The sequence below is a fragment of the Phyllostomus discolor genome, chromosome 1, assembly GCF_004126475.2.
Source record: "Phyllostomus discolor isolate MPI-MPIP mPhyDis1 chromosome 1, mPhyDis1.pri.v3, whole genome shotgun sequence".
Taxonomy (NCBI): domain Eukaryota; kingdom Metazoa; phylum Chordata; class Mammalia; order Chiroptera; family Phyllostomidae; genus Phyllostomus; species Phyllostomus discolor.
Window position 1 is genome coordinate 173,699,439 of NC_040903.2, and position 20,673 is coordinate 173,720,111.

Sequence of the window (20,673 nt, forward strand, 5' to 3'; positions counted from 1 at the left end):
ATCAACAAAATAAAGACAACCCACTGAATGGGAGGACATATTCACCAATACATCTGATAAGGGGTTAATAACCAAACTTTATAAAAGAACTTATTAGACTCAAGACGAAAAAAAAAAAAACAATTAAAAATTGGGCAAAAGACCTGAATTGACACTTCTCCAAAGAGGACATACAGATGGCCAATAAATCTATGAAAACATGCTCAACGTCACTAGTCATTAGTGAAATGCAATTAAAACCACAATGAGATAACATTTCACATAGCTCAGAATGGCTATCATTCGTAAGTCAACAGACAACAGTGCTGGGGAGGATATGGAGAAAGGGGAACCCTTTTGCACTGTTGGTGGGAATGCAGATTGGTACAGCTACTGTGGAAAGCAGTATGGTGATACCTCAAAAAAATTAAAATGGGAGTGCCTTATGACCCAGTGATTCCACTTCTGGGAATTTATCTGAATAAACCCGAAACACTAATTCGAAAGAACATAAGCACCCCTATGTTCATTGCATCATTATTTACAACACCAAGATTTGGAAGCAGCATGTGTCCACCTGTTGATGAGTAGATAAAACAACTATGGGACATTTACACAATGGGATACTACTTGTCCCCCCCCACCCCCCCAAAAAAATTACCCTTTGAGATAGCATGGATGGACCTGGAGAACATTATGCTAAGTGAAATAAGCCAGTCAGAGAAAGACAAATATCATACAACTTCACTCATATGTGGAATCTAATGAGAAAACTGAACTAACAAGCAAAATAGAGACAGAGAGCAGGCTGACAGCTCTACGTGGAGGGTGGAAGGATGGAGCAAAAAAGAAAAAGGACTCATGGACATGGACTACAGTGTGGACTACTGCAGGGGTGGGGAAAGGGGGAAAAAGTGAAAGAGGATATAAGGGGGATAAATGGTAATGGGAAAAAATACAATAAAAAATAAGCTATTAAAATAATGAAACAGGCCCTGGCTGGTGTGGCTTAGTGGACTGTACAGCAGCCTTCGAACCAAAGGGTGGCCGGGTCGACTCCCAGTCAAAGCACTTGCCTGGGCTGCGGGCCAGGTCCCCAGTAGGGGTGCAAGAGAGGCAACCACACATTGAAGTTTTTCTCCCTCTATTTCTCACTCGCTCCCCCTCTCTCTAAAAAGAAATAAAATTTAAAAAATTTAAAAATAAAAGCCAACAGGATTAGAATTCCTATGGAAACCTCACTGGTCTGAGACACTGGCCCGAGTTTAAAGTGCATCTGACAACCACCTATATGAGTCTCTGTAACACTGGAAGGACAAAATATGGCGACAGGTTGGCTCTGACCTGAAAAAAAACTCTGGAACTAGGAAGTCCAAGTTTGGAGAAATTCCCGTAGAAATGGCTATACCAAGATATGAAGGAACCCAGTCTGACTAAAGTAGATGCTTAACACATTTTAATGATTAATAAGTGATAATTACCATTATAGAGTCTTTACTACTATCAGGCACTATGCTAAACACTTTATATGCATTATTTCACAGAATCCTATAATGTAAAGTACTATTATCATACCCATTTCATAGATGAAATAACTGAGGCCAAGGGAGGAAGGTTATTGGACTAAAATCACCAACTTTAAGTGAAAAAGCCAAGATTCATATCCCTTTTTCTTAAACATTATACTATACCTTTATACAAACATAACACATACCTAACACTCCCCTTGTCTGTTCTTGCCTTTCTTGACAAGAATAAAAAAATCAGAACTTAATCTGCTGAGCCTAGGAAGCACGCACTGGAACAACAATTTCTAGAGTCTGTCAGTTAAACCAAGCAATTATGACTTTACTATTTACAACACAGTCTGTCTCCTTGTAAAAAGAAAGTAGGGAATATTGAGCACTATGCAAGAGACCTGCATTACATATATTATCCATTCAATCCTCAAAATCCTTGAGAAATATTACTCTTTATTTTACAGATGAGTTTCAGAAAGATTAAGTAATTTTTTAAATAAGTGTATTTATTTATTTTTAGAGAGAGGGGAAGGGAGGGAGAAAGAGAGGGAGAGACACATCAACGTGTGGTTGCCTCTCACGCATCCCCTGCCATCCCTTACTGGGGACCTGGCCTGTGACCCAGGCATGTGCCCTGACTGGGAATTGAACTAGTAACCCCTTGGTTCACAGGCAAGTGCTCAATCCACTAAGCCACACCTGCCAGGGCAAAAAAATTAAGCAGTTTATCCAAAGTGACATTGTCAATAAATAGCAGAGGACCTTCTAGTCTAATTTTAAAGTATCAATACTACATTTAGTGAGAATTTCTATGTGGTCACTAAAAAATTCTGACAGCATTCATGATTTCAACTCAAACTGCATCACACTACTTTGCAAGTGTCATTTTTACTCTTTGCTTATATTAATTCATCATCTGAATATCTGTGCAGTTTACTCAATGAGGCAACGTGGTAGCTATTTATCCTAATCTTTACAATTATTAGTATATAACAGTTCATTAATATATGTTTTTTTAATCCTTGTCCGTGGATTTGTCATTGATTTGAGAGAGAGCCCTGGTCTGGTGGTTCAGTTAGCTGGAGCACTGTCACATACACCAAAAGCTTGCAGATTTGATCCCTGGTCTGGGTGCTTAAGGGAGGCAATTGACTGATGTTTCTCTCTCTCCTTCCCCTCCTTCTTGTCTCTCTAAAATCAATAAGCATATCCTTGGGTGAAGATTAAAAACAATTTTAGAAAAGACTTTTATTTTAGAGAGAGCAAAAAACACCTTTGTGGGGCAACATCAGCTGCCTCCCATATGTGCCCTGACTGAACCTGCAACTGAGGTATGAGCCCTGACTGGGAATCGAACCTATAACCTTTTGGTGTACTGGATGATGCTCCAACCAACTAAGCCAACCAGGCAAGACAACAGTTCATTAATATTTAAATACCTGATAACATAGCTAACTAGCTATGTCTAGGATTGTAGAACCTGATGATATTCTGTTTATACGTCTACTCTCTAGGGTGGTGGTATTTATATATCTTTAAATCACCTTGGAACCTTGTCTCCAAATAGAATTTTCCATGAAAGACCAATATATAAAACAGATAAAAAGGGAAGATTTCTGGAGAAGCTGGTGAGAGGCCCAGGGCTCCACCTACTTGGCCTTCCACCATTCTTGAGACTTTTCTTAACAGATACTCTCCCCTGGAGTAGTTCCTCTCAGAAGTAAGGATTTTTGCCCCGATTAGTGCTTTTTGCAATATTGTGCAAACTGTCTATTCTGAATACAATGCAAAACTCATGGAAAAGCAAATATATTTTCACTGAACAAGACATAGGCTCTTCCTTAAAGAATTATTCATGGAATTGCATACAGTGAGCAGAAGCCTAGTCCATGTTTTAGTGAAATACTCTTCCCCAAAGAAGATACCAGCCTGATGTCATGTACAAGGTCATCTGTACCAAACTCACCACGAAACTTACTCAAATGCTATCACCTTAATACAGTAATTCAGCTACCCACACAGCTAAGAAACTAAGCATGTGGCAACATAGTACAGCTGACCTGTGAACAACAGTGGGGATATGGGTATGGACTGCCTGAAGTAAAAAATCTACATATTAGTTTTGACTCCTCCAACACTTACCTATTAATAGCCTTCTGCTGACCACAAGCTTTACTGATAACATAGTCAGTTACATTATTTATAAGATTTATTATATACAGTATTCTTACACTAAAGCTACAGAAAAGAAAATGTTAAGAAAATCACAAAGTACATTTACAAAGTATTTACCAAAAAACCCCCCAAAACCCCACATAAGTGGGTCTGTGAAGTTAAACCCATGTTGTTCAAGGATCAATGTACAAAGAATTAAAATCCTTGTGTTGTCAAGAGGATACTCAGGAAAGTTACTAACCTACCATTTTAAGTTCTCAAGTATAAAAATCACTTACCTTGGGAAGCAATAAGAATCACAAATTGTAATGCACAATGGGGACAGAAGTGTTATTGGAATAAACAGTTGTTTTAAAAACCCACCCTTTTCATGGAGTAGAAAACAAACACACCTTTGCCGAGATGCGTGTTGATAGACATATATCTTGCAGTTCCAGTTAAACTCTTGTGTTCCCTGTAAGGTATATGTTTTTTGGTTTCAGGATCAATGTATTCCTTGGCCAGTCCAAAGTCTATAATGTGTATAACATGCTCTTTCTTATTGCCTTGTCGGCCAATCAGGAAGTTCTCTGGCTTAACATCTCGGTAAATGAGATTTTTTGAGTGCACATATTCCATTCGAGAAAGCTAAAAGAGAAAAAAATAATAATAGAAAAAAATCTAAAGACGCTTATTGAAAAGTACAGCAAAACATTTCCTTTATCAGCCCAAGGTTTCAATTATTGAAATGAAAATAAAACTCATTTCTTTTCGTCACCCAGAGTCATTTTACTCTTGTATACCAGAACATATTTTTTGATACGAATATTCACACAGCAAAGGTCAAGATAAAAGAATGGGATAGGACAGTCCAGCTAAACCTCATGTTGCAATTTGCAAATGATACATAGAAATAGGTGTTTTTATGCTATTTCAGAAAGTAAGCATTTGAGCGGCAAGAAGTATTTAATCCCAGACAGGATATCAAAGTATGCCGGCAGCCTTTGAAGACAGGGCCACTGCCACATTCACCTCCTGCCCACACCTTCCTCTTGGCTGAACAGGACTGGCCATTCCAGCTCTTTCAGCAGCAGAAATAAGGGACATAAGGCCCAGAGAAGTTAATATGGGACTGATATCACAGAACTGGCTAGTAGCAAAGGTAAAGGTGCAGTTTATGGTATATGTGAAAGTAAAAATAGCCCAAAATAATATAATCATATAATCATTTAAAATTTCATTAAGTTCATTTTGATCTACAAAGCTTTTCTACTTAGTATAGAAAGGAAAGCACAGATATTTAGACTTGGACTCAAAAAATAAAGTCAATTTTCCACCATTTCCAAATTTTTGCTGTAGGGTGGAAAAGACCCTCACTATCTCAGACCAACAAATATGCATTTGCATCCTCCCCTGAGGGGCTGACAAACTTCTCAAAGGAACTGTTTTAACTGTTCCTTAAACTGGTAATGGTGTGTAATTTGGGAGGAGCTAAGAGGGCTGCCTCTTCAGCTGTGTCAATCTCTGTGCGACCTGAAGGCCCGAAAACTAAGGCGGGTTCTTGGTCACACAGTTTCGGAATCTGACTGTTAGGGCACTGGGCTCCATCTCCAGTCTCTCCTTGGATGCAACAGTAAGGCGAGAGGCAGGGCGTGACCAAACCTTACGTTCATGTGTGTAAAACCTCTAAAGAAGACATCTGAGAAATTATTTGCATTTGTACAACTTCACCGAAGCATCCTTTTTCTCCTTAATCTAAATTATATGCTTCTACTTCAGGTAAGGGTAGGGTATTATTCTGAGGTACAAATTCTCAAAACAGAGCAAAGGGCTGATGCAGTGTGACTTCTCTGGGTTAGCCCTTCTTGTCTAGCTTCCTAGAATGCCGTCAAGCCTGTGAGTTTGCATCTGCTAGGTGTCACTGCACCTAAATCACCAAATCACCTAAGTCACCAAAAGGGTCAGAAGGATGTGTTGGGGGTGGGGAACGGGACCTGACTATCCTTTTGCAGAAGACAAATGCCAACTTACCAACTGGATGGCTATCATTAATACAGTCTTCAAAGTAAAAGTTCGGTCACAGAGGTCAAACAAGTCCTCCAAGCTGGGGCCGAGGAGCTCCAGCACCATGGCATTGTATTTCCCACATGGTCCAAAGTAATACACTTGGGGGAGACCTTCACCTGAAAGCAGAGGGGAAGTGGGATAGAGTATGCAAAAGCTGCATCAGCACTAAGTAGATATACAGAAAGTACAATTTGTGAGGTTTCTATTTTCCTTCATAGTCCCTACAGGAGAACTAAACTGAGAACAATAGCTTTGAGGGAAACGAACAACGGGTGGGAAAGGGTGTGTCATTGCACAATATGTTCAAAGAAGCAGTTATTTAATAGCAGAGTGTCAAAGGCATTTCCACTGCTACATGAGACTGAGAATGGCCCCTGATCTAATACTTGATCAGAGTGTAAACTATTCTTCCCCAAGGGTGCCCAGAAGTGCACTATCATAATAGGTTCAAAAGATGGCTTGCGGAGTCTAAAGGCCAGGCTAACAGACCCTGTTCCACTAGCTGGTTCCGTTTCATTTCCTATGCTTACTGACAAAGCCAGGTATGGAGCTAATCACAACTGTTGCCTCTAGAACAAATCAGACTGAAGGGGTGAGGTCACAGAAGGTACAGCCTAACCCTCTTCTCACAGGGAGACTCCATAGTTTCCTGTTTCCTATTTGCAGGAGTCAAGTCAACAGATTGGAATTGGTTATAGGTAAGTAATTAAGAAAGAAAAAAGGGGAAAAAAAGGATGGGTTGTCCTCTAGATTTGACATTCATAACTATAAGAAACCAAAATCTAGATTTTCTCAACTAAGTGACAACTTGTGAATGAATTTTCTCCTTAGGGAGGAAATTGTAGGACTTCTGGTCAAGATGGCAGTGTAGGTAGACAAGGCTCACCTCTTCACACACCACATCAAAAGTACAACTAACATACAGAACAACCATTGCTAAGAACTGTCAGAAATTGAGTTGAATGGAAGTCTGACAACTACAGAAGCAATTTAAATGTAAGTCTGAAAACTAAGGAAATACAGAAACCAAATCCATCCAGACTCACAGGAAGGGCACAGACGCAGAATGGGCTGTTCCCATACCCATATATGGCGGATACAAATTTGGGAGGAATATTTTGGGACTGAGGAGTCCCAGCACCACATCGAGACCCCAGACCAGGGTTTCTATGCCAGGAACATAACTACCCACAACTTCCGGCTACAAAAAACCAGTGGGGATTGAGTCCATGGAAGAATATGCTAGAGCCCAAGGCAGTTTCTCTTAAAGAATCCACACACAGACTCACCTACTCAGACTCGCTCCCTCTGAGCTCCAGCACTGGGGTAGCAGCTGGAAAGGCACCAGTGGTATACAAGGAGAAACTGAAGTGTTTCGCATCAAGACAAGCAGAGGCTATTGAGCTGGCAAGCTGGTGCCATATCTGAGATTCCGTCACCCTGGCTAACACTGCTTGACCCACCTTGGAGATTCCCACAGACTCTGCCCCACACAACTTACAGGCCCACCCAAGCTGCTTTTCCATATGAATGGCTGGTCTTTGCTCATACTGCACAACTTCCTAAATAGCCTCAAACAAGTGACAGCTGGCTTCAATGAGCCCCAGGCCCGACACTAGCAGTAGCTATCTTAGATTCACAGCTTCGGAATCTCAAGCCCAGCATAAGTAGCAGCCATCTCACATTGCTTTACAACTCAGGCAGGGCAGCCCTGGGTAAAACACAGGTTGGGGCTGACCTTGGCCTGTACCACCTGGGGAACGCCACGGCCAGCACATCCAAGGAACAGCTACAGACAGACCATGTGGAAGCACCATGCCCCTGCCCCTGCTCCTGCACACCTGATCCTCCACAGAGGGCAGAGATTGGTGGTGAGCAGTCACAGCAAGTCCTTGAAGCTGACTGGCCTGGGTAAATCCCTCCCATTGATTTGCCAATAGCAACCAAGGCTCAACTACAAGAGGAGGGTGTCCTCAGGCCACATGAAGGCACACCGTGAGTACCCAGCTTGGGAGATAGGGGAGACTGTGCCAATGGACCCTACAGGACACCTACTACATTAGGACACACTGCCAAGACACGGAATCAAAGCAACTCTACCTAATACATAGAAACAAACACAAGGAGGCTGCCAAAACAAAGAGACAACGAAACATGGCCCAAATGAAAGAACAGATCAAAACTCCAGAAAAAGAGCTAAACAAAATGGAGATAAGCAATGTATCAGATGCAGAGTTCAAAACATTGGTTATAAGGATGCTCAAGGAACTTAGTGATGACCTCAGCTGCATAAAGGAGATCCAGTCAGAAACAAAGGATACACTAATTGAAGTAAAGAACAACTTACACAGAAACAATAGCAGAGTGGATGGAGAATCACATCAATGATTAGGAACATAAGGAAGCAAAAACAAACAAAAAAAAAAACCAACAAAAAAACAACCAATCAGAACAACAAGAAGAAAAAAAGAATCCCCCCAAAATGAGGATAGTATAAGCAGTCTCTGGGAAAACTTCCAGAGGTCCAATATTCACATCATAGGGGTACCAGAAGAAGAGAAAAGAGTAAGAAATTGGAAATATATTTGGAAAAAAAAAAACAGTGAAAGAAAACTTCCCTAATTTGGTGAAGGAAATATAGACATGCAAGTCCACGAATCACAGAGAGTCCCAAACAAGATGGACGCAAACAGGCCCACTCCAAGACACATCATCATTAAAATGCCAAGGGTTAAAGATAAAAGAGAGACTCTTTAAAGCAGCAAGAGGAAAGAAGTTAGTTACCTACAGGGGAGTTCCCATAAGACCATCAGCTGATTTCTCAAAAGGATCTTTGCAGGCTAGAAAGGACTGGCAAAAAAATTCAAAGTCATGAAAAGCAGAGACCTAAAGCCAAGATTTTCTACCCAGCAAAGCTATCATTTAGAATGGAAGGGCAGATAATAAGTTTCCCAGACAAGAGAAAACTAAAGGAGTTCATCATCACCAAACCATTATTACATGAAATGTTAAAGTGACTTAAGAAAAAGATCAAAACTATGAATAGTAAAATGGGAAAAAAACACAAAAACCACCCCACAAAAAAAAACCCCATATCTATCAACACCTGAATCTAAAAAACAAACTAAGCAGCCCTGGCTGGTATGGCTCAGTGGATTGAGTGCCGGCCTGCAAACCAAAGGGTGGCCAGTTCAATTACCAGTCAAGGTACATGCCTAGGTTGTGGGCCAGGTCCCTGGTTGGGGGTGCTTGAGAGGCAACCACACACTGATGTTTCTCTCACTCTTTCTCCCTCCTTTCCCCTCTCTCTAAAAAAATAAATAAATAAATCTTTAAAAAATAAAATTAAAAACTAAGCAAATAAGAAGGACAGAGACAGAATCATGGATACGGGGACTGTTTTGATGGTTGCTAGACAGGAGGGGTTGTGGGGGATGGGCAAAGAGGTGAGGGGATTAAGAAGTACAAATAGGTAGTTACAGAATAGCCATGGGGGTATAAAGACAGATTAGGAAATGGAGTAGCCCAGAAACTTAAACGCATGACTCATGGACATGAACAATGGTGGGGAGATTGCTGGAGGGTGTGGGGATGCTGTGTGGACGGGCAAATGGGGAAAAATCAGGACAACTGTAATAGCATAATCAATAAAATACAATTTTAAAAAAGTTTATTGCAAGTATGAAATATTCAGTAAATATTATGTTAGATAGCACCACATGAACAGTGATTATGTGTAAGGCCTCAGAACATTTTAAAAATGTGGTCTCATAGAGCAGAAACTCTTCCATCTCCCATATTTATGTATACTATGGTCTACAGGTATATATGGTCATTACTCCTTGTTTTTGCCTATAAGATTCTAGACAACAAAATTTTCTCCATCTTCCCATCCCTTTTTATTTGTATAGGCAGAGGTGATTACACCTGCTACGATCTGCATGTTTATGTCCCCCCCACATTCATGTTGAGACCTAATGCCTAATGTGGCCTTTGGGAGGTGATTAGGTCATGAGGGCAGAGTCCTCAGGAATGAGATTAGTGGGTTTATGAGAGTCACCCTCCACCTCAGCTTTCACCAAGTGAGGACCCAGCAGGAATTAAGCAGTCTGTAACTCAGAAGAGGGCTTTCACCAGACCCTAACTAACCATGTTGGCACCCTGACCTTGAACTTCCAGCTTCTGAAACTGTGAGAAATAAATTTCTGTGTTTATAAGCCATCCAGTTATATGTGGTATTTTGATATAACAGCTCAAATGGATTAAGACAATATTCTCTACTAAAAACTTTAACCCACATACAGGTGGCCCATAGACATATGAAAGGATACTCAACATCACCAGCCATCAGAGTTGCAAGTTAAAACCACCATGAGTTATCACCTCACACCTGTCAGAATGGCCATCATTAATAAATCAACAAACAAGTGCTAGAAAGGGAACTCTAGTGCACTGTAGGGGGGAATGCAGACTAGGGCAGCCACTATGGAAAACAGAATTTCCTCAAAAAATTAAAAGTGGAACTGCCTTTTGACCCAGCAATTCCATAGCTGGGAATATAGCCTAAGAATCCCAAAACACTAATTTAAAACAGCTTATGCACCCCTATGTTCATTGTAGCACTATTTATAATAGCCAAGATTTGGAAACAACCTATGTGCTCATCAGTAGATGAGTGGATTAAAAAAACACTGGCCCATTTATACAATGGGATACTACACAACAATGAAAAAGGAATGCTTACCTTTTGTGATAGCACAGATGGAACTGGAGACTTTCATGCTAAGTGAAATAAGCCAGTTGGTGAAAGACAACTACCAGGTGGTCTCACTTATAAGTGTAATCTAACAAATAAAATAAACTAACGAGCAAAATAAAACAAGAGGCACAGAAACATGGAACAGACTGACAGCTGTAAGAGAGGAGGCGGGTGGTGTGGGGGCTGGCTGAAAGAAGGGGAAGGGCTTAGCTGAAGAGAACATATGAATGACCCATGGATTGGGACAACGGTGTGGGGACTGACTGTGGGAGTGGGGGACAGGCTGGGTAGAGAGGAGCAAAGGGGGAAAAACTGGGACAACTTTAATAGCAACAGAATATTTAAATTTAAAAAGTAAAACTTTAACCTACTGTGTGCCCCATTCTGTCTGGGATAGGTCTTGTTATCTGGAGATAGGATGATTCATTGCTATATGTGTGTTTAACTATTTCATGCATCAGTCTATCTTGTTCCATCTAAATACTAAACAATTTGAGTATTTCAGTAAGTTCATTCTTAGCTTAGATCATCTAATATAGTATACCCCACTCCTGCTAGCTCCATAGATGTCCACTGAATTGTCTGTGGGGTCATTTTGATTCTCCCTGTCTCCAAAAGGAAACAGGATTTCATTTGAAATGTCTTTTCCCCTCTGTTGTTTTGAAGAACTCATTCTTCAGTTGATTTAAAATATATAAAACTTAACAGCCATTCCCACTGAGTCCTGCTGAGAATTCTAAAGAGAACACTATCACGAAGATTTGTTGTTTTCATTAATCAAACACATGGTATATGGCAGTTAGGGGATCTTTTAAATTTAAATTCATATTCTAAATTTTTTTGATGTCACTAAAATTTGGTTTTCCTGATGTAAGTATGTCTTCAAAACAGGATGTAACAGATCTTTCTTAACAGCAGGATTCCTAATGACAGTGAGTGGCAACCTTCCCAAGTAATAAGCTTCCAGTCTCCCATGACGACAGGAATGACCAGACATGGAGGCAGAAATTTCTTACTGAGGCAGTTCCAGAAAAGCTATTTCAAGGGAGATGTCTCAAGTTGGAGTTATGACCCTTTGAGGATGGCTGAAGCTCCAGAAGCCAGCTAGAACTAATAGAATATGCTGGTGCCAAGAATGGATGGAACAAAAAAAAGAGAAAAACCTGAATCCCTGATGGCTGTGGAGTGACGATACCAATGCTGGAACTCCCTTCCCTCTGGACTCCAATACAAAAGAAAAATCAATCTCCACACTCTGACTAAACTACCACTGATTAGATTTTTAGAGGGAAATTTAATCATAATTAATAAACATACTATTCCTTTAGTTGGTTAAACTGCCTATCTGGGCACAACATCCTCCTTCTTAAATACAAGCTAAAAGTCAGGCCTGTTTAGAAATATAATACTGGCATAATTTCCTAGACTTGCTGCCAATACTTAAGGATCAGTTTAAATGAGACAAATGATCATCTTGTTCCTGAGAGTCTTTAATACCAAAATCTAGGCATCTCATCAGAAATTTCTATGTTTACAAAAAAGTCACAAAAGCATTCTGAGTGATGGCTATAATTTCTAACTGGGAGTTCTATCACTCACGACTCCTGCCCAGTAACTCCAAAGATGTGAGAAGTTCCTCTTGACGGCATTACTGTTCCTGTTATTAAGTACCCTGAGACCTCACAATACCCTGGCAGGCTTTGGGATGCTCAAGACAACTTCTCGATTACTGAGAGGCTTTGAAGCTTTTCTCAAAGATGGACTAGGTTCAAGTACCAGTGTAGGAAGAGCTCAAGCCGGAGTCTTGGATCTAGTCTTTGTAAAGCCATAGAACCAGTATGAATCAAAGTTACTTCCATGCTACACAGAATATGTGTGGTACGAATTCAAATATAAGCTGGCAGTGGTGCTCAACTGGAAGTGTGTCTATTAGAAACACCTCTGAAACTTTAAAAAACAGATGCAGTGACTTAATTTCAAACCTATGAAAACAGAATTTCTCGTGGTGGATGTAAGCACAGCTCCAAGGTGATTCTGAAGTGTTACCTTGGCTGGAAAATTCTGTATCTAGAGGGTAAGAATAAAGGGCATGCTTTGTTTTATAACTAATATATTACCAGGACTCAGAAACCACTGACAGACCAGTTTCCTTCATAAGTTCTTTCACATCAGAACAATTAGACCCAATACCATTTGAAGGGAATCATTTTAAGGCTATTTAAAAGACTTTGTTTAGAGTTTCTTAGATATAATAGAAAATGTGCTTCTGAGCAGAAAAGACTCTTCAGGAGATGTAGCCATAATTTATTAGAACTACTTGTACAGAAAGACACCCACGCAAGTTCCATTTCTGCGTCTGCTTTCTTGCATGACTCCCCGTGAAGTGGCCGATGCCAACGGCGACACACAGATCCAGTTCACTGAGAAAGTGTGTCTCTTTGGTCAGAGACCTAGCACAGTGATTATTTATCACCAGGCTGCATTTAAATGAGAAACCTTGTGTTTTCTATTTTATTCTTCTCTTGCAGAGCCATCTTAAGCATCACTGCTTAAGAAACTTTTAATTATTCAACATTATGCTGTGAAATGCTTTAATAAGACTGGGTACGAGGGCAAAGCTTTAAATGCAACACAAACTATACACATGGGAAACAAGGTACTTCCTACAAATAATTATGAGGCAATGAAAATGAAGTAAAAGAGGTAGGCAAGGTAGATATACACTGAATTCTTCAATTCATGGTATTTTGGAAAGCAAATTAGTTTTATAATCTCTCATCTATTCTGGAAGTAGGGCACTAATGAGTTCTCCCTTCAAAATTAAAGAAATGAATTCTGAATTTTCCTGTTCTGAAGGATTTACAATAGATTTCATTGTACTTCCTTTAGCCACAAGTTAAATCTCTTATAAACCAAAACTGCACATTATATTTTGTGTATTTCTGTAGGATACTATGAAACAGTTTTCCCATCCGTCAGTAACATAGTCTTAGAAACCTGCTGGACACAGGGCTCACATATATACCAAGTTGCATAAAACAGGAAGTGAGGTGTACAACACTATAGCTAATATTCAGTCTGTCATAAATTTAACTTGGATTAAACACACCAAATCAAGTAAAATGGTTTCTTTATGATCCAAGCTGCTACTTGAAAAGATTCCACAATGCATTATGAACAGTAACTACTCTAAGTAGAGATATTTTTAAATGTACACCAGGCTGAGAACTGAAATAGAACCACACTGAAGCTTTCGGTAATTTGATCACATTATTGCCTAATAATTAGCCTTTCATCTTTTTGAAAAACTAAATTACCTACCTGTGAAGCAATTTCAAAGTCCCACACCTATGTTAAAATCTGGATATAAAAAAACAAATTCTATACTAATATTCTACGAAAAAATAAGCATATGTTGCTGATAACTGTCTCCCAGAGTCAGGGCTAAAAAAAACCTTTAAGGGCATAGTTACCTCAGTAATTCCTTTCTTTTGTTTATAATTTGTTTTTAAACATTTAAAGAAAGTAGGAAAGTTTTTCTCCAAAATTAAACTAGCCTTGGCCCCATCAATGGGAGTGGCTTCCAGCAGAACTACTGAATGTTCTTTAGTGTTTGACAGAATCAAGGAATTATTAATACACCGGACTTATCATCAATAACGTTAAACAAACCCACTTAACAAGAAAGCAGAAAGGACAGGCAGATAAACAAGATGACATTCCACAGGAAGAAGTGAAAGTGGAAAATGAAAGCACAGCCTTCACAACTCAGGAAATAACTCAGTTAAAACAAGGCATTACTACAAAGATATGAGACAATACATGTGTTTCCCTTTTAAGAAAAGAACAGAATCCCTCTCATTTTTCTGACTCTGAAAAATGCCTTTTTAAAATATGAACCAGTTCAACATATGAGTCTACTCAAAATGCTGGTTTAATAAAAAGAACAGCTAGACCCAGAATTAAGGAATCAGGATTACTCCGTGTGTCTTATAATGAAAAATGTTTTACATTCCTCTTGTTCACAGGCCCCTTGGGAATTGGAATATCGTTAGACATATGCTGCTAACATGAGCTCAGATTTGTATAGGGCGGGGGGGCGGGGGTGGGGAGAGAAGGCGAGGAAAGGCTGTGAGCCACAGAAACTGAGCTTTTACCATTTCTCTATTACACACACACAACTACCAAGGCTTTGAACCTTAAAGTAAATAGGTTCAAAGTTTTATTTACCCAAAGGAGTCAGGAAAGAAAGCCCAAGATAGGAAGATGGATTCCTTCTGTAGTAGACAGCATCTAAGATAAAAACTGTTTATAAAGCATTTTGTGTATCGGGGGTGGGGATTCCTTATTCCTTCTCTTTTCAAAAAGACTAACTCAACTCAGAACCGGTAAGTTTAAGGGATAATAACCTAGTCTGTGAAAGCTTTCCACTTTCCTTAGAATTGCAGTTCCTGTGACTTAAGTTATCAAGACAGAATTTTTTTTATCATCATCCAAGGACATTATTTTTTGATTGCTTTTAGAGAGAGGGAAGGGGGGAGAGAGAGAAAGACACATCAATGTGTGACAGAAACATTAACTGGTTACCTCCCATCCACCTCCTGATGGAGGATTGAACCTGAACCCTAGGTAAGCACTCTAATCAGGGGTCAAACCTGCAATCTTTCAGTCCACAGGACAACACTCCAACTGAGCCACACTGGCCAGGCCAGAGCATAAAGAGAATTTTAAAAGCCAAGAAGAGATGCTGAATTCCTCCTCACACATATATGAATAACTAAAAAACCAAAGTTCTAGCAAGCATTTAGAAGGAATAAGAAGAAAAATAAAAGAAGTTGCTCAAAGTACAGTGAACCCATTCCTGACTATCCTGCTCCACTCCCATTACACTATTTTCATCCATGTGGCTATCTTCCTCAACACTGGAAGGCTGTTTGAAGGCAGTGACTACTAAGTGTTAATTACATTTGTATGTCAATGCCTAGGACTAGTTCAAGCACATGCTAGATAAAGGTAGAATAAGTACTAAGTAAGTATATAAATACAGTTCAATGAAACATCACTTGAATTTTCTATTGGGAGTACATAATTCTTGCCTCAAAATGCTAAATACACATATATACAGAGCAAAACAAATTAATCAGATTTTATTTATTTTTAGAGAGAGGGGAAGGGAGGAGGAGAGAGAGGGAGAGAAACATCAATGAAAGAGAGAAACATCTAAACATCTATCAGCTTCCTCTTGTATTGCCCCCAACCGAGGACCTGGCCTGCAACCCAAGCAAATGTCCTGACCAAGAATCAAACTGGCGACCTTTCAGTTTGTGGGACAATGCCCAACCCAGGGAGCAACACTAACAGGGAAAATTAATTAGATGTTAAATGTGCAGGAATGCTAAAACACAATTGATATTTCTTGTTTGAATTCCATAAGAATGATTAATTCAGAGTTGTAGTCTTACGCTAACTTTCTTCTGTGTATTTTCTTCCATGATGGTTGTATGTGGTAACTGCAGGTTTATATCTTGCTGTTCCCACATGTAGGTGAACTATGTAGATTTTATCAGCAGCAAAAGCTGCTGCTTATTTTATCAGCAGCAAAAGCTACACACAAATATAAATGTGTTCTGCTGTCTCAGAAAACTGCCTGTTCATCTGAATAGATTAAATGACCAACAAAATTAGTCACCTAAGTCACCTAATGTGCAAAGGAAATCTAATGACATCTTCCTTCCCCTTTCTTCTCCCAATCCATTTATAGGCAAATTCTTTATTTTGATTTTGGATAACTTGGAATTACATGTTTTTTCCTTTACATAAGTAGCCCTTGTCCATCTCACTTAAACCTCCGTCATCCTGTGAAGAAACAAGGGGAACCACTAACCCTAACTCCACTTCACACACGAGACAGACCACAGAGATGCTGTGTGCCCTTTCCTAGGTAACAGGGTTGCCCAAGTGAACGTAATCAGATCTCTTACCTGCAGATTCACTGCTCTCTTCTTTCACCGGCTGCCCACATTCTTTCTCTGCCTCTGTTGTTCCCTTTCATTCGTGTGATTGCCAAAATTATTCTCTGTGCTCCCTATCCCACCTCTTCCATTCCCCGGCCCCAGGAAACTGGATCAGGGATGGATGCTTGAGCCATGTCAGTACAATGACAGTAAACACTAGGTTTTCCTTGGAACCTTGGAGAAGCAGCACTCTCCACCCCCCACGCCCAACCCCCTGTGATAGCTACCTGCAAGGAGCTGCCAGAGACTACTACATGAGAATAGGTAGACTACCTATCTGAGAATGAAACTAAGACAGAGAAAGCACAGCTGTGAGCAACAGAGAGAGGAAAAAATATACCACATAACCTGAGGGCCAAGGAGAGTGCTGATCCTGGATCTGGCTAGCCTGAGGGGAGACTATTGCTGGACTTCTCAGTCCTGTTAGCTAAGAAATTCTTCCCCCACCCACTCTCTCTCTTAAGTGAGATTGAACTCATATGAAAATGAAAGTGTTTAGACAAATATGCATATAATACTGTAACATATGTTTGTGCCCACATTTTTGGGCAAGAGTGCAAATGTGCCTGGGTATATTCCTTGAAGAGAAAATGCTGAGTCAAGGGACATGCATATTTAATATTCTAGCACATACTGCCAAGTTGTCATAGTTCTAAATCCTCTGCGGTCCCTGTTCTGTCCTGGGGCCTGTACCTATTTTCAACAGTCAGTACTATAGTCCTATTTCTTAAGTATCCAGGCCCATGGATACTTAAAAATGCTTTCAGAACCCACCTTAACCCATTATTTCCAAAGCCTTAGCATGAAGTTATCTCCTAGCTTTTGGAGTATGTCTCCTAGCTTTTTATCGGAATTATCACTGATATTTCAAAGTCAAGAGAATCCTTCCTACCTCATTATTCATTCAATGCTACAATTAGAAAATTTCACTCAAAGAATACTCCTATCACAAAAGTCTATTGGCCCTAAACTGTCCTACAGTTTATGAAATTTTTTTATATAGGTGCTCCCATTTAAAACTAACAAGTACATATAGATATTTACCTGAAGTGACTCTCTTCTGTCACATAACGGGTGGTACAGGCAAACCCCAAACCCCAACTTTTGCCTCCAAGTCTCGGGCTTTTTTTTCTGTATCACATGCACCTGTCTATGCCCTAAATTCAAGGGCATCTAGAGTGACAGCAAGTACTACTGGGTCACTGGGTCACTTACTCTGACAGGAGATTAACTGATTTTATAAAGATTCTGTAAAACACGATCGGTATATGAACCTAATAGAACATCACAACATACTGATGATGCAGAAAGATTATAAACTCAAGTAAATAAAGAAAGAGTAATATTTCCCTTATAAAAGCACAAGTAAGATTAAATCAGGAATGCATTTAGTGGTATTTTTCTAATACAACTATGAAGGAGTCAACTGTCAAATGAAACCTAATAAATTAATCCTTTAGAAATCCAGAAGGTAACTTGGCATACGCTTACATACAGAAAGTATAAAAAGCAGACAAGCATATGTTTTCATTAACTTGGGCCCATTTAACAAATTGTTCCCAGAAGTGTCCTAACTGAGAAAAAAAACAAAACCCACTAAGGCGCACTGTCTAAGCACAGCCCAGAACGAGAGTGTCCTTTATCACTGAACTCCGTTAATATTGAAATACCCCTTCTAAAGCACCATAATAGCCCAGAGAGAGTAACGTACCAAGTGTCACCCTCATTTTCTGAATAGGAAAAGCAGAGTTTAAGTGGCTTGCCACAGAACCACGCCCAGTCAGTGGAGCAGATGCTCCAGCTTGCCATTTTCCCCCCATTTGGGCCTTCACCCAAATCTCTCTCCAGTCAGAACAGCTGTGACCTGGTAAGACATTCAAGATGACCTTTTAATTCTGATCACTGAGCAGGCGTGGAGACTTGAATGGAAGCAAAAGTAAACTCATTTATCTTGCTGATTTCCAGTTAGACTGAGGAATAAGTGCTGCAACAGTCCTGCTTCCCACTTTCAAGTTCAATTAAGTTCCAAGTGTCTGATGTTCAGTTTCTCCATTCATAAAACATCACAAGTGAGAATGGAGTGCTGCTGTAACAGCAAAAAAAGGGCATCTAACCTTGACTGAGGTTGATGGAGCAAGCTTTGCAGAACAGGGGTCACAGGCCGACTCCTGAAGAAGGATGGTGAAAAACTGATTAGGCTGGAGGGGAGGGAGTGAATCTGCAGGCTGAGGGAGTAGCAAGTATATAGGGAGCTAAGCGCACTGAGGAAAAAACTAGGGTAACAGCTCTCTAAAACTGGAAAAACTAGGACTATTTTGCTCTCACCTGGAGTTCTTTTAATTCTGAACCACTGGTTGTTTGAGTAAATGTCTCTAAAAAATATGGCACAGGTCATTAATAAAGTTGCAAAGGCAAAGACATCTGAGTAAATAAAGAGATCAAAAGAATAAAAAGAAAAGTAAGGATTTATCTGAGTATTATACACCCATATTGCCTTAATACATCTTTAGTAACAGCTTCACAGGAAGTGTTTTCTTCTAAGCACACACTAGGAACTCACTACTGCATTATAGCAGACAGCAATCTATAATATAAATACAGTGTGAGCCATGAATGACAACAATGAATTTAAGTTTTCAAGAAGCCAGTTTTTTTACACATTTTTTTAATCCTCAGCTGAGGATATGTTTATTGATTTTAAATGAGGGGGAGGGGAGAGAGAGAGACAGAGAGAGAGAAAATTGTGATGTGAGAGAGAAACATCGATCAGTTGCCACCCACACACGCCCTGACAAAATATTGAACCTGCGACCTAGGTATGTGCCCAGACTGGGAATTGAACCTGCAATCTTTTGGTGCATGGGACAATGTTCTAACTGACCACCTGGTCAAGGCTAGAAGCCAAACTTTAAAAAGAGTCTTCCAGTCAAGGTGGTGGTATGGGCAGGCATGGCTGGTCTCTTCACACAACCATATCAAAATTACAACCGAAATATGGAACAACCAGCACTCAGAACCTTCAGAAATTCAGTTGAATGGAAGTCTGACAACTATGGAATTAAAGAAACCACATCCATCAGACTGGTAGAACGGGTGCAGACACAGAATGGGCTAGTCTCTTACCCATATCCGGTGGGTAAAAATTCGGGAGGGATGTCACGGTAGCAAGGAGCCCCAACCCCATACCAGGCCCCCCAACCTAAGGTTCCAGTGCCAGGAAGAGAAGTCTCCACTACTTCCTACTGTAAAAAAGAGTGGGGATTGAGTCAGTGGAAGAAACTGCTGGAGCCCCATGCAGTTCTTCTTAAAGAACCTACACACAGACTCACCTACTCAGACTCGCTCCCTCTGAGCTCCAGCACTGGGGTAGCAGCTGGAAAGGCACCAGTGGTATACAAGGAGAAACTGAAGTGTTTCGCATCAAGACAAGCAGAGGCTATTGAGCTGGCAAGCTGGTGCCATATCTGAGATTCCGTCACCCTGGCTAACACTGCTTGACCCACCTTGGAGATTCCCACAGACTCTGCCCCACACAACTTACAGGCCCACCCAAGCTGCTTTTCCATATGAATGGCTGGTCTTTGCTCATACTGCACAACTTCCTAAATAGCCTCAAACAAGTGACAGCTGGCTTCAATGAGCCCCAGGCCCGACACTAGCAGTAGCTATCTTAGATTCACAGCTTCGGAATCTCAAGCCCAGCATAAGTAGCAGCCATCTCACATTGCTTTACAACTCAGGCAGGGCAGCCCTGGGTAAAACACAGGTTGGGGCTGACCTTGGCCTGTACCACCTGGGGAACGCCACGGCCAGCACATCCAAGGAACAGCTACAGACAGACCATGTGGAAGCACCATGCCCCTGCCCCTGCTCCTGCACACCTGATCCTCCACAGAGGGCAGAGATTGGTGGTGAGCAGTCACAGCAAGTCCTTGAAGCTGACTGGCCTGGGTAAATCCCTCCCATTGATCTGCCAATAGCAACCAAGGCTCAACTACAAGAGGAGGGTGTCCTCAGGCCACATGAAGGGCACACCGTGAGTACCCAGCTTGGGTGATAGGGGAGACCGTGCCAATGGACCCTACAGGACACCTACTACATTAGGACACACTGCCAAGACACAGCGTCAAAGAGGCCCTACCCAATATACAGAAACAAACACAGGGAGGCTGCCAAAACA

At 40.6% G+C, this 20,673-nt stretch overlaps 1 protein-coding gene across 3 annotated transcripts in view; it reads right to left on the reverse strand.

Annotated features, from left to right (window-relative positions):
- Positions 1–20,673, reverse strand: part of CSNK1G1 (casein kinase 1 gamma 1) — a 169,605-nt gene that overhangs the window by 42,965 nt on the left and 105,967 nt on the right. For all 3 annotated transcript variants that reach the window (XM_036009090.1, XM_028505788.2, XM_028505791.2), the window contains exons 5-6: positions 5,685–5,836; positions 4,067–4,301 (exon numbers count right to left, since the gene is read on the reverse strand). In XM_036009090.1, coding sequence (XP_035864983.1) covers positions 4,067–4,301; positions 5,685–5,836 — 387 coding nt within the window. The remainder of the gene's footprint in view (positions 1–4,066; positions 4,302–5,684; positions 5,837–20,673) is intronic.